The sequence below is a fragment of the Conger conger genome, chromosome 3 (assembly GCF_963514075.1).
Source record: "Conger conger chromosome 3, fConCon1.1, whole genome shotgun sequence".
NCBI classification, from domain to species: Eukaryota; Metazoa; Chordata; class Actinopteri; order Anguilliformes; family Congridae; genus Conger; species Conger conger.
In genome coordinates this window covers 27,351,361-27,365,569 of record NC_083762.1, presented here as the reverse complement: position 1 = coordinate 27,365,569, position 14,209 = coordinate 27,351,361, and the positions used below count along the sequence as shown (strand labels likewise).

At 37.7% G+C, this 14,209-nt stretch overlaps 1 protein-coding gene across 3 annotated transcripts in view; it reads right to left on the bottom strand.

Annotated features, from left to right (window-relative positions):
• Positions 1-10,502: 10,502 nt before the first annotated feature.
• The window catches only part of slc36a1 (solute carrier family 36 member 1), a 53,474-nt gene continuing 49,767 nt past the window's right edge, over positions 10,503-14,209 (bottom strand). For all 3 annotated transcript variants that reach the window (XM_061234254.1, XM_061234253.1, XM_061234252.1), the window contains one exon: positions 10,503-13,837. In XM_061234254.1, coding sequence (XP_061090238.1) covers positions 13,569-13,837 — 269 coding nt within the window. In that variant the 3' untranslated portion in view covers positions 10,503-13,568. The remainder of the gene's footprint in view (positions 13,838-14,209) is intronic.

Sequence of the window (14,209 nt, the reverse complement as noted above, 5' to 3'; positions counted from 1 at the left end):
GAGAGAAAGAGAGAGCAATAGGGAGAGAGCGAGACAGAGAGACAGAGAGAATGAGATAAAGAAAGAGAGAGCTAGAGAGAGAAAGAGTGAGAGCAATAGAGAGAGAGAAAGAGAGAGCAATAGGGAGGGAGAGAGAAAGAGAGAAAGAAAAAGAGAGAGCAATAGGGAGAGAGAGAAGGAGAGAGAAATAGAGAGAGAGCAATAGAGAGAAAGAGAGGGAGAGAGAGAGAGAGAGAGAGAGAGAGAGAGAGAGAGAGAGAGAGAGAGAGAGAGAGAGAGCAAGAGAGCAAGAGAGAGAGAGAATAAAGCAAATATTGGGCATGTAATATACCTGTCATATTTTTTGCACATTCTCATGAAGATGGATATATTGAGATATCTATAAATATTCATATTTTTCTATTAAGAATTCTGGTCAGCATTAGAAAGTAGAAAGGTACAAAGGAATTAATTGGTCATCCACAATTGTAAAGGATCACCCTTTTCTTTGTAACATGCACACACCCACACGCACAAGAAAAAGTAATAAAGAATGTTCACTGTGTCTGGGAGTTATTTTATTTTGCATGCCTGCATACATTTTAAACTAATAAAAATCTCTAAAATAAATGTATATATCTGCACAATGGGAATGAAGAGAAAGAGGAACAAACTCAAAGAGGAAGCAAGGACAAGGGTATATATTTTATACCTCTGTTGCTCAATTATAACAAGCAATGTGAAAGTTAGAAAATGTCTCATTAAGGTGGTCATGCTATTCATTGACCTGTGGTCAAAATTGTTCCACATTTTGAAAATATCCCAAATTTACAATGGGATGTGTTAAATCAAGTCTAGGCAATTTCAACCATACATGTGCAGAAGTCTTAAGCACCCTAGACTTTATTATGTATATGTTATTTTGTGTGTTAGTATAAAAGAACACAGTTGAGATTTAAAAATATTCATTTTCTAAAAGATTTAATTTCATAGAGATATTATTGTATAAAAAGTTACATATTACTGTAAGCAATTGACTACTTTTTACATAAAAAAACTTGATCAAGGCTGTCTGAGATCAGAAGCAAGGAACCAACCAAAGTCTGCAGAAGTTCTCCAACATGCTTGGAACAACCTCCCTGCTGATTGTCTTATAGAACTGCAGGACACCGCTGGCTATCTCAGAGAAGTGATGCAGTTTTAACGCCAAAGGGTGGTCACAAAAAATATTGATTTGATTCCGTTTTTGAATCAACTATTCTGCCAAATTACTATAATGTAATATCAAATGTATACTATGTTTAGTTAGGACCTTTCATTGAATTATTGCACAGTACTGTACATGTTTCAGATCTTTAGACAAAATTTAACATTCAACCAAGGGAATCCAAAATACATTTAATTACTGTTTTTTTATCAGGTGTCTGTCTTAGGGCCCCTCAAAGGCTAGGGTGTGTCAGCTGGCCTTGGCTACTCCTTTGGTTTTGTTGCGATCACCTGAATGTGATAAACACATCTTTGAGTCTGGTAACATATGTGTAGCATACTCCATACTGCCAGCATTTACGTTATATAAAAATACTCTATCTGCCTTTTATATCATGACATCACCCGCCACCTCAAGCTTCTGGCTCCGTTCTGGGTTGGTCCTTGCACTTGCCATTGCACTTGGCTGGTTAAATAGCTCAACTGTTATCATCTGAACCTATTGGCCAGCAGAGGATGGGTATCCCCCTATAGCTGGGTTTCTCCTGGGATTTCTTCCTATCTGGGTGTTTTTTCTCACCTCTGTTTGAGGTTTTTTCTGCCCACTAGGGATTTGTCATGTGCTGTTTTTGGCTTAGGGCTGGTATTTCGTCTTGTAGACCTGGTATTTAAATCAAAAATGTAAATAATATGTACCAAAACACTAGTTTGTGTTTGATTGAACCTTATGGGGAGAGGTACACATTTTCAACAATTGACTATTTTTTTCATTCAAGGACCTGTATCTGTGGTCAAATAATATTGCTCAATGAATGTTCTGCACAGATCTGCAAGTCATGTCTCACCTTTCATTCAGGCTACTGAATTTCTGTTTGTATTGGAAAGCTGTTTTTATGACAGGCAAATAGTTATTAAATTCCAAAATTGAATTAGGCTTTATGTTTTGGAGGTTCTTCAAATACACTTTGTGAAGGACATCATCATTCATAGAGTATACCTGAAGCTACCAATTTTCATGGTCACCCAGCTTAAATTCAACAAAAAGAAAACTAAGCCCCTTATTAATAAGAGGAAAATGTTTTTTTACGTGGAGCAACCATGCCAGACCATGCCCCCTCCCCCCAAAGAATGGAAAGCCAATAAACACTCAGTGATCACTTCATTAGATAAACCTGTACACCAGCTTGTTAATGTTAATATTTAATCAGCCAATCATGTGGCACCAACTAAATGCATAAAAATATGCAGACGTGGTCTAGAGGTTCAGTTGTTTTTCAGATCAAATGTCAGAATGGGGAAGAAATGTGATCTAAGTGACCATGGAATGATTATTAATGCCAGACAGGGTTTGAGTATCTCAGAAACTGCTGATCTCCTGGGATTTTCACGCACAACAGATATTGCTGCTCTCTAAGTTTTTTTCGAATCGGTTGATTGAGATGCCCTGTGGAGAGTTTGTTATAGGGGTTTTCTTCACAGCTCTCACACTGTTTCTGTCATTAACTGCTCTTGTTTTCCTTGGTCGACCTGGTCGATGTCTGTTCAGTACACCAACGGTTTCTTTCTTTTTCAGGTCAACAAGTTGTTGTACAAGCTATCCCCAATGCTTGCGCTATTTCCCCTCTTTTCTTAGCTTCAAAATGGCTTGCTTTTCCCCCAAAGACAGCTGTTTTGTGTTTGTGTAGGTGATATGTTCTAAGCTGTTAAACAAATCTCAAGGAAAATACCATGAAATAAAAGCTGAAATTCGGATCTGTAAATCTCATGTACATCTTTTGACCACAAACGCAATTGTCTTCAGTGTATAACAAAAACAAAGGAATTCACCTTGCAGTTCTAATACCTTTGGAGGGGACTGTATATTGAGCATCTGTGTAAAGATTAGTTGAACATGCAAGTCAAATAAATAAAAAAGCAATAGCCCCAAAACTGATGAAAAAAAATTTTCATTTAATAAAGGATTTTATTGTGCACAAGGGCAGGCAAATGGATGTTATTTTTCCCTCTCAGATGAAATGGCTGGAATGCAGTGGCTTATTAGTTCATCATTCTGACTTGTTATCCCCACTTGTCGACCTTTTTGTCAGGCACCCCCTCCCCAGAGCTTAATTAAAACATTTTCTGAAGGAAACCACAGCATATCACCAGTGTGCATTACATTTCTAAAGCATCTATGAACTGTAATTTAAAGCTCGGAAAGCCCTGTCTGCAGTCTTTATAGTTACCGTATGAGAGTTAGTGCTGCTTCAGTGGGCTGCAGGCACTGTATAATATTTATCTTCAATAAAAGATCAGGGTGCACTAATGGCCACATTAGTTGGTATTTGTATAAACATCATGACCCTTACCTTTGTGAGTTTTATATGAGTTTGCCATGTGTTTTTTTTTTTGCTGACTAATGGTATATGCACACAGAAGTCCATACATGTTCTTGACATTGTGTGTTCCAGATGATCTTGGATATGGAAAGTAGCTCCCACTTTTGCATACCAAACAGTTTCTAAACTCTCCCCAGTTCCTATCCACTGTCTAGGTAACAGCAGCTTATTAGTGGCTACAGAAGCAGGCCACTTGATTTCTCTGAGTGAGATCCACCTCTGTCCAGGAAAGAGTTCTTCATTGTATTTTCAACATTCAACCATTCAACCATTTTTCTGCAGTTGTTGTGCTTCTCTTTTACTCAGTCTGGTACCCAGTGACAATGGAGGGCTCATTTGAAACAGGTAAAATAGCTCAGTCTATTTCTAAATAAACAACTAATAACTACTACTAACAACTGAAACTACACCTTAACTGTATTGCTGTTAGTCCTATGTTTGGTTACTAGAGGACTGCTTGAGATTTAAAAATGTAAATAGAGATGAAAGGCATTTTAGTGGAGGCACGTTTCTATTGAATATAAGAACAATTACACTTAATTTCAACTTCAAAAAGTTGACAACCTGAAAAAAGATTGGAGAACTGACTGTCAGCGTTTGTGTGAAATAAGTTTTGGTATTATGGTCATTTCCTGTTGGAATCCATGAGCCACAGTCAACACAGACATGGCAGTGTAAGGAGCCTGAACTCGCCAGCAGCCCTGAACCAGGAAATCAGGCTGTTGAGTTTAGGCTCCTGTTACTACTAAAGAAGTAAAAATACCACTTTTCTCAGAGTAACACGTGACCCGGAAGAATAGATTTCTGTGTGACTGTGGATTACTGTACAGTTGAATAATTGTTCCCTTTTGCATTCACATGAATGTGTATAAGATTATATGAGGGAGAAGGAACTATCCTCAGAGCAAAAATTCCCTCCAGGAACAAAACTGCATGCATGCATTTCTAGATATAAATGTTTTACATAAAAAAGCCAGGAAAAAAAATTATCCAACCATTCATTTGTATTACGTTCTATTATTTCTGTTCATTTCATATATTATTTTCAGTACATCCATCACGGAAAGCAATTAAATATAGATAAATATACAGTGTTTCACAGTATGTGAAACTATTATGCTTGGGTAGCTGATAGAACTAAGTGATGGCACAAATGTGGTTATTGTTGTTGGTTTGAACCTGGATAGCCTTGAGGTAGCATCAGAGAGCCAAAATGACAGGCAGGCTAAGGAGCTCCTTCAGCCACTGGCTCATCCTACCCTGGTGTTCAAAGGAACAGTTAAGGCACTCCTTTGTGCCGATGGCCGTCATGCTGGATAACATTGCATGTGACAGTGACCCTAGCCTTAGCCAGACTACAATGGCACCTCCGCCAACACACACCAAATATGCTCCCTTGCACCACAACTCCCCTGGATTGCGCCTTCCACCTGTCCATGAAGCTTCCTGCATACAGATAATACTTTGTCATTATCTGATACCTTCCACACTACTACTGGATGGACATTACGATTAGTAATGCCTATTAGTATCTGCTACTGTTTGCATCTGTAAAGTATGTACTGGATATACCTGGAGTTAAATGGTTCTATTTTATTTCAAACATATTTGGTCATTCTCATTTATTCGTTTGGGGATTTTGTCGTTTTTAACTTTTTAAGTTTGTTGCATTTCTTGCACTGTTCTGTTATTTACCTGTCAATGCAACCAATTTCAATAAAGTGCTATCTACCTATCTATGAGAATACAGAACACAGTACGTGATAAAGGCTCGGTTGTTGGGAAAGTGGTTTTCGAAAGGCCCTTTAGATTGGCCCTGCAGCTGGGACCACGGCTCAGCACCCTCAGGGAGCGGGCGCTGTCAGATCTTTACCGCCCCTGAAACATCAAAGTACATGTGAGCTGTCACACCACGTCGCTTTCCACTTTTAGCCTGAAGGATGAAATGAAACACATCAAACTACCAAGGGCTCCTGTACAAACTCATCACCTAATGGAAGAATTCAGGGGAAATGTGTAAATGAATACAAAATTAACAATATAAAAATGAAAAAAAAAAACAACACAAGGAGGCTATTTTTGCTCAGCTAGTGATACATTCAGCATTGTATGTCATTTTCAATATTCACAGAGGACACATCATTTCATATGTAAACTTTAATAGCATTGCAGAATTGTATAATAATAATAATAATAATAATAATAATAATAATAATAATAATAATAATAATAATAATAATGAGAAGAAGAAGAAGAAGAAGAAGAAGAAGAAGAATCATAACAATCATAATAATAATAAATGTGTATTTTGATTCCTCTTAATCAACTGCTGTGACAGTCTCTGCATAAAAATAAAAGAGACAACTTTGTGGTGATGCAAATGAATTATTTAACAGGCTTTGCCATTTTATGTGTCAAGTAAAGTTTTTGATATTAGTCCTGCCAATTTCAATGTATGTGCATATTGTTGACAGGCTTGTAATTATTGGCATTGATGCATGTGTCTCTTTGAATTATTTATTGGAATGGTTACTTATTAAGCATATTTTAGTTATGCTCTCATTATGTATCCATATGTTTTTATTACTCAATAAAGAATAAACAAACAAGCGTGATACTGGATCTCATTTACAATTTCCAGCTGTCTGTGAGACTGCAGCAGAATAAGACATAATCCTGGTGTCTTCTGAAAGGTAACCATTTGGTAACCCAAGAGTCAGAATCACTGTAAGCATCACAAAAAGAAGCTTAGCAGCAAAAAGTGTACTACACTATAATCCTTTCACAGTTTTGATTATTTGCTTTGGCTTCCATAGAAGGGTCTGCTTTCCGAAATGTCCAAATGGAAAGTGAAAAAACGATTTGGTTTTTCAACAGAAAATGATGAACTGGGTATGTGAACAATTTACTCACTGAAGTCACGTTTTCTTATTGAGCTTATTGAACTGAGACAGGCCCCTAAAAAGGGAATTTATTTCTACATTTTAGAATTTGGACAATTCAGTCAGGACGACTCATGTATTTATATGACATATTTCTATGAATATGTAAGTAGACATGTTTTAGGATCTTCTTCAGTTACTATAATGCACGCACCAGCGGACATAGAGCGATAGAGGACATATGCGATTCTGAGGCCGACCATTAGTTCCCTGACTGAACTTGCTCTGCGTGCTTCATGTGCGATGCTCACAACTTGCATATTTAGATTACATATTTTAATGAATATGTAAGTTTTTAGGTTTGCTGCTGAATGGACCTGTTTCAGGAACTACAGTGCATAACACAAAACAGTATGTCTAACCCTGGTCAAAAACTGTGGATGACGCTCAGGTTTATTTCTGTGTTGATCCTGTGCTGAGCCAATACCAATATGTGCCTTTATGCTTAGCCTAGGGGAATGGTCTCAATCTTTATTTTTGATTGGCATCAGAGTCAGAGGTTTAATAAAACCTCTGGATAATTTGAGCATTATAGATCGCCTCTCATGTTGGCTGTCCTTATTCTGCCACTTTCATGCAACCGCTTGTCAGGTCAGTGTCCAGAAAGTGCTGATCGCCGCTGGACCTGACCATGGCAAGATTGCGCACCTGTCTCAATCCTTCCCCACCGGAATGTCACGTTTCTACACCTCCTGCCTGCAGTAGATTGCTTGGACGCTGACAACCCTGGTTACAGCAATAATGTCAACTCAATGCTAGCCTGTCAGCTGGTGTGAGAGTTTGCTCTAATTTTCCTAAATTAGCTGGTAGATGATGATATAAACTGATATAATGGTAGAAAACTGTCAACTGCAATAGATGGCATGATCTTTACAACAGCTATTCTTTCATAAATTCTAATTATTGTCATAATCAGCTAGTTGAATGAGTGTGTAGACAGTGTGTAGACTCCGTGTCTTTTCTTCTCTTGTTCCCTTACTGAACAATGGATATTTTCTGTGTCACCTTTTCGATGTACTCAAGTCAGCAAACCTGATCACTTAATGCTAGTGCCATACAGACTGTATGCAGTATAACTGAATTAGGTCAACATATGACTCACTCCAATGCTGAGAATGCATCTACTCTGTGAGAAAGACATTAATTCACTTCAATACATTTACAAAGATTAGATTCAAACATGAGCATCACATTCACAACTGCTGATAATGCAAACAGAGTAGGTCAGAGGTCGAAGGATCTTTTCTAAATGTAATCACTTAGAAATTGTGTTCCAACTTTGTAATTAATGGAAAGGTAGTTCATTTTAAATCCCATTAGTACACAATTACCAGGCTTCAGTCTGTTCCGTGAGGTTTCTCTACAATACAGAGCTCTGCACTGCAATGCTTCAAAAAAGGAAAGTTCTGCTAACACTGTCAATGATCATAGTTTATAGACTGATGCACTTTTTATACACACCAGTGTGCAGTGCCAGTCTTCCTATGAGAGAAAAAACAGGTGCTTTCATGCCGCATGATGCATGGTGAGTTCGTGTCACGGTGTGTATGTATGTAGTGACTGGATGTTTCTGTATGTTTCCAGGAGTATATATAATATTAGGCCTACTGAGTTTCTTTTCTTATGACTTTAAAACCGTGGTATTTTTTAGACCACACCACATAATGTCCAACTGATCATCCCCTTTTTATTAAATCATATCATAGGTTTTATGGTACTAGAGATTCTACAATATGCTTTACACAGCCAGGTAGGGAATAAGGGATATAGCACCTCTCACCAGTGACGTTTAGGGAAAAAATATATAATTGGGTTTACCTTTTGAGTTGTGTGTCAACAAAGCATCTGCAACTGTATTGTATTCAAATTACTGCATGACACCATGAGGGTTATACGCTAGCCTGCCCATTACAGCAGTGAACAGAAAACTGAAACACCAATGCCTACTCAATGAATAGGATTTTGGGCCAACATGTGTTGCCAGTACAGCCAGTATGCCCCATGGTAAGCTTACAGTACTGGTGTCTGTAATCTTCTGGGAAAAAAGACACTTTTCATTGAGAAAGTCAATAAGCTTTTGGAAGTAGAAATTATGGTGGTTCAATAATTATAATTATTATCCATAATTATCATTAGGCCTTCGTAGTGGCTGTATTTATGTTCAGCACATGTACATTTTCCAGTAACCATGTCATACAGTCTTACAAAGTATGGACTAAGACTAAGAGTTTTATTTTTATTTGGTAGATATTTGTGTATTTTTGTTTTTCCACCCTCTGGTGCTCTAATTGATAATAGTTCTAAGAAATCCTTGTACATATATGAAAAACGTGGTTTGAATGCATATACTGTAGATCTTCACAAAGGTCTCATTCGGATGAGGTTAGATTTTCAGCAAGACGCCACTCTGTCACCCTTTTTTCCATAGAAACAAATAGCTGTCTGGCAATTATGATAACATAAAATAGTGATAAGAAATGCATTTTCCTTGACATTTAAAAATAAAAATGGCACGCCATGTTGAAAAGAAAAAATGAAAAGTAGTACACCTGTACATTTTCAAGCTGTATTACAATCATGAATTATCAACTGATACCAAACATATCTTGGGTAATACATATTCTGATAGGGCAACGGAATATTAAATAATACTTTAAATCTATCAGTATTAACATTGCATTAATGCAACCAAGATGCAACCAATCAATACGATTCTTGAACCATGATCCTTAGTTTATGTACATGCATGTCCTTAGTCAATGACATCACCACAATTCAGTTTCTAATGTATCACACAAAAAAGCCAGCAGAGGCCAACAGCACTACCCACAACTTTATGACCATCAGTTATAAATCAGCATGCCACACTGTGATACCTCTTCGATTCTAAATGTGTTTTATTGCATTAATGCACCAGTGCAGAGGACTGTGAACCCTTCTTCCAGGTCAGAATATTTCCATGCAGAATAATTTGACCCTTAACCTCATGAATCTTCATGTTCTGCCATTGCGTCAGTGTGCTAAATTGTCCAGTTGATGTACATGTCTGGAATGAAGAAGAGCAGAAGCAGATGCTTTTATCCAGAGCGACTTACAGCTGATTTTAGACTAAGCAGGAGACAATCCTCCCCTGAATGGTTACAGGGTGAAGGGCCTTGCTCAAGGGCCCAACAGCTGCACAGATCTTACTGTGGCCGGGGATCCAACCACTGACCTTGTGGGTCCCAGGCATGTACCTTAACCACTACGCTACAGGCCACCCTATATTCATGTTCACATCCATCATCAGAATGGGGGAAAAAAACATTATCTAAGTGACTTTGACCGTGGATAAATACCTAATAAAGTGCTCACTGAGTGTATATGGCTTTCAGACAAAATGTGTTCACCAAGTCAGTGGGGTTTTGCGCATTAATGAATTTAAATTATGCGGTCTGCTTATAATTTTGCCTCACAGTACATGTAAGATGTTAACTGTGCCATCACATTATGTGGATGGTTTATCGTCAGTGATGGAAAGAGAAAAGTGTGGAGAAAGAAAGAAGCTGCTCATGATCCAAAGCATACCCCTTCCCCTCTACGTTTGATGCATGGTGGACGTCTGACAGGAGCCACTGCGGCCACTGACTGCAGCAGCAGGATTAATTCTGCTCAGGTCCAACCTAATGCCTCAAAACTCATTGGCTGGCACTTCACCTTGAAGCAGGAAAATGAACCAAAAATACTGCTAAAGGAACCAAGTTTTTCAGGGGCAAAAAGGGGAAGGTTATTGACTGGCCCAGTCAATCACCAGAACTGAATCCAATTGAACATGCGTTTAATTTGCTGAAGACAAGGCGGAAGGCAAAATCCCCTTGAAACAAACAGGAACTGACGACTGCTGCAGTACAGGCCTGGCAGAGCATTACCAGGGAAGATTCCCCAGACAAACCCAGTGTCTGGTGATGTCTGTGTGTTGCTGGCTTCAGGCAGTCATCGAATGCAAAGGATTTGCAACTAACTACTAAACATGACAACTTTATTTAAGATTATGTCAAGTTAATTTTAATTTCGAATGCAAATTCATTTTTCACACCAGAAGAACATCTTTTTTTCTGATGTCATACAGTATATAACTTAATCTAAAACAAGATCACTTTCCAAGGAAATTATTGTTCAGTATTATGTCTAAGGGAAAAACTGCAGGAGATGTTGACAGAAGAAAACAATACACACGGTATTTGGAGCTAAATTACTTTGTACATTTCAACTAATTGCTTAATACCCAATGACAATTTAGAATATCAATCAAGCAATATCAAACACCCGTAATTAGCCCTCATTAATGTTTTGCATTAAAAAAAAAATTCCTCATCAGCTTCAGAATACATACATTCATTTACATCTCATTTACACCCAACAGTGGTCTGCACTGAACAGGTCTGAGAAAAAATGTCATAAATGTGCTTCCTTTGTTCAGGATCATGCCCTATACATACAGTAACAGTTATGTCATATATATCATATACAGTATTTACAGTTTGGATGATTGAAGATGCATTTAGAGAGGTTGGCATAAAATAGTTGTGTTGATCAAAAAAAGAAAAAAATGTGAACATCAACAGAGCCTCCAATGTGACTGCTGGGTTTCTAATTTAAGATTACACTGTCAGTACACCAACGGTTGAGCAATGCCATAACACTTTCAGTACACCAATACTGACACGATATCGAACACAGCATCTAAAACAGGTTGCCTTCATTTAAAAGTGTCATCATATTCTAACTAACATCACATAGTACATCATTAGTGGCAAAATCATGCTGAGAAAAATGAAGGCTAGGCATCACGAATGGTACAGCATAGTATTCTTCAAGAATCATTCACAGCAAAAAAAAAAAAAAAAAAACCTCCATGAGAGGTTACATTTGCGTAGGCCACGGAAAATACAAGTCATACACATCAAGCAACCTTTTTCAAAAAATGTTCAATTTGAGCATTTTCTTCCCATTGCAAGATGAGCATTCAGGAAAACACATTAATTGGCATTCACGTATTATGTGTGACAGACAGGAATGTGTAAGTTTGCAAGCCGGATGTCACTTGTAAATTCTGTTTCATAATCAACACCTCAATAGAGGAAGTGTTCCTCCAATCCATCTCCGCTGCGCATCAAATTAATTTTAATAGCGGGCGACAGTCAAATGGCTGTAAGTGAGCACAATAATACAACTGTAGACAATTAAACATTCACAAATAAGCATCCAATAAAAAAAAAAATTCCCTCATATGTCTAGACATTTTTTATCTATGAAATTTTAATTTTGCTATAATTTCAAGTTTGTTATAACTGCAAAATATACAGACATTCCACATGATCTATTCACTGTAATATACACATATATATTTACTTGAATCATAAGGATTCAATTATGTTCACAATATACACTTAATAACAAAAGATGCAAGGTAACTAAATCAATAGAAAATAAACCGGTGTCCAGTTCAGACCAGGTGTGAAAGTCATTGACTAATTTCAGTTAAAAACTATACCATTGCACACAATCCATAATATCACACCCTCTCTCTTCTGGCATTTAAAACATTGAAATGACTACATGAAATGTACATACTATAATAAACAAGCAGTTATGCTACCATGGATGGTTCCCCTTATTTCAAACAAAAGTACTGAAAATAAATTCCTAAACTATACAGAGGTCTTTTTTTTTTTTGAGCACATGAACCATCCACTAAATTTACACAAGTATTTAATGAATATTATAGTCAACTTACAAATTGTGACCTTGAAAATTCAAGATGCTAATCCAAGGCCATTAACTAACCAAAATCTCAATATAATTATATTCATCTTGGTATTTATATTTTATAGACTCCAGTATAAAGTTTCTAAGTAATCACAATGTTTCAATGGTGAACATGATTTATTTAAATTTTGCTTCTTGTGGAACCTAGTAAAGCACAAACCATAATCATCCTCATATTCATATAGAGTATCTAAACTCCAAATAGTTAAGAACGTGCAATGCTATTTGGAGTCCGGTATGGATAACACTGGTTGGGCTTATTTTGTTGGGCTAGCTAAATATTTTAAATATTACTAGCAGGATTGGTTGGGGCAAGAATTATTAATGGACTATGAAATTACTACACTGTGCACACTGAATTAGTGCTCACAAAATTATATTTCCAAAACGTATGTTTTGACAATTAATTCATTCCGTGTACACACAATTAAGAGGGTGTGAGTCTGCTTTCATTGGCAAGCATACCGTATATTTATTTTGCAGGAGTTTAGAAACTTAAAATGTCATCTGACAAGGCATCATAAAATATTTAAAAGGCAACTACAGCAGCAGTTACTTTTCTTCTGTAGAAAAATAAATGTTAAAAAAGAAGTACAGTAGGGATGATGGGATTGTGGAACAAGAAAAAATAAAACAAGCAAACAAAAAAACTGATGTGCACCGTTTAATATTTCGCCTATGCACAACTGGGGTCCTCCTGTGAACATGGTTATTCTGCTGATTAAACCGGATACTTACACAGATGAGAGAAATAGAAATAAATAAAAACCAAAAAAAAGTACTAAAAAGTACCATTGGCAGCATATTCACCATTGTTTTGAAGGGTGTAGTGACTAAAGTGCGAGTGGCCCGGGATCCAACAGGCCTGGATACTGACACTTTGCTCTAACTGCCAACTGCTGGTGTTCATTTTTATCTTCAACAACGCAGTTTTGGTGTAGCAATCACCTAAACCAGCGGTTCCCAAACCACTCTTCGGGCACCCCAAGCTGGAAGCTGGTATTTGATGTGTTCCACCTCAAACACACCCAACCGAATCAAGCCCTTGCATACCTGGATACGGCTGAGAGGAGATTAGGGAACCACTGACCAAAATAAACTTGCCAACTGGCTACTGTGTTTAAGGAAAAACACTTGGATTAATGCTTAAATTAAAATTAAAGACAAACATTGATTAAATATTGGCCTTAAACAAATGAATTAGTGACATGGTGCATGCTTTTGACAAACAGGCGACTCCTACTTGCGTCCAAATTTAGGGGCTTTCGAAGAAGGTTTTGCTGGGCTTCAGGTGGCTGCGGTTGATGATCTGCTCAATGCTAACGTAGGTGCCAGCCACAAAGCCAACAAAGCCTACCAGGGTGATGAGCAAGTTCTTGATTGCCGTCCAGGGAGAGAGGCCCTCCGTGTGAAAGGTGAAGATCTGCACCATGGGCGGGAAGATGAGGGCCAGGGCACTGCTGCTGATGGAGCCCACCAGGGAGATCACCAAGTCCAGCTCTGGGATCAATATGGCCAGGAGACCTGCAGAGGGGAACCAAGCGTGTTAACATCAGAACTGTATGTATAAAGGCCTCCAAACATTAATATGAAATTATTTCTTCATTTCATTTTCTGGGGTGATGAACAAAATGCACAGCACAGCACTGAAGGGCAGCACAGCACTGAAGGGCCTACGAAGAGAAGTTTACACCACAGGTGAAATGTGACTATCATGATCAAGGTTCAGATTCAGTAAAACCGCCAGCAATTCTAATGCACCGACAAATGTGTAGATGAAAGGTGTTCCAGATGCTTGCAAAATAATGTTCTTCTAACATTTGCTTCAAAAAGGCAACAGATTCGCTCCAATGGAACATTTTGACCAGTTATTATACGGAGCAAATTCTAAATCAT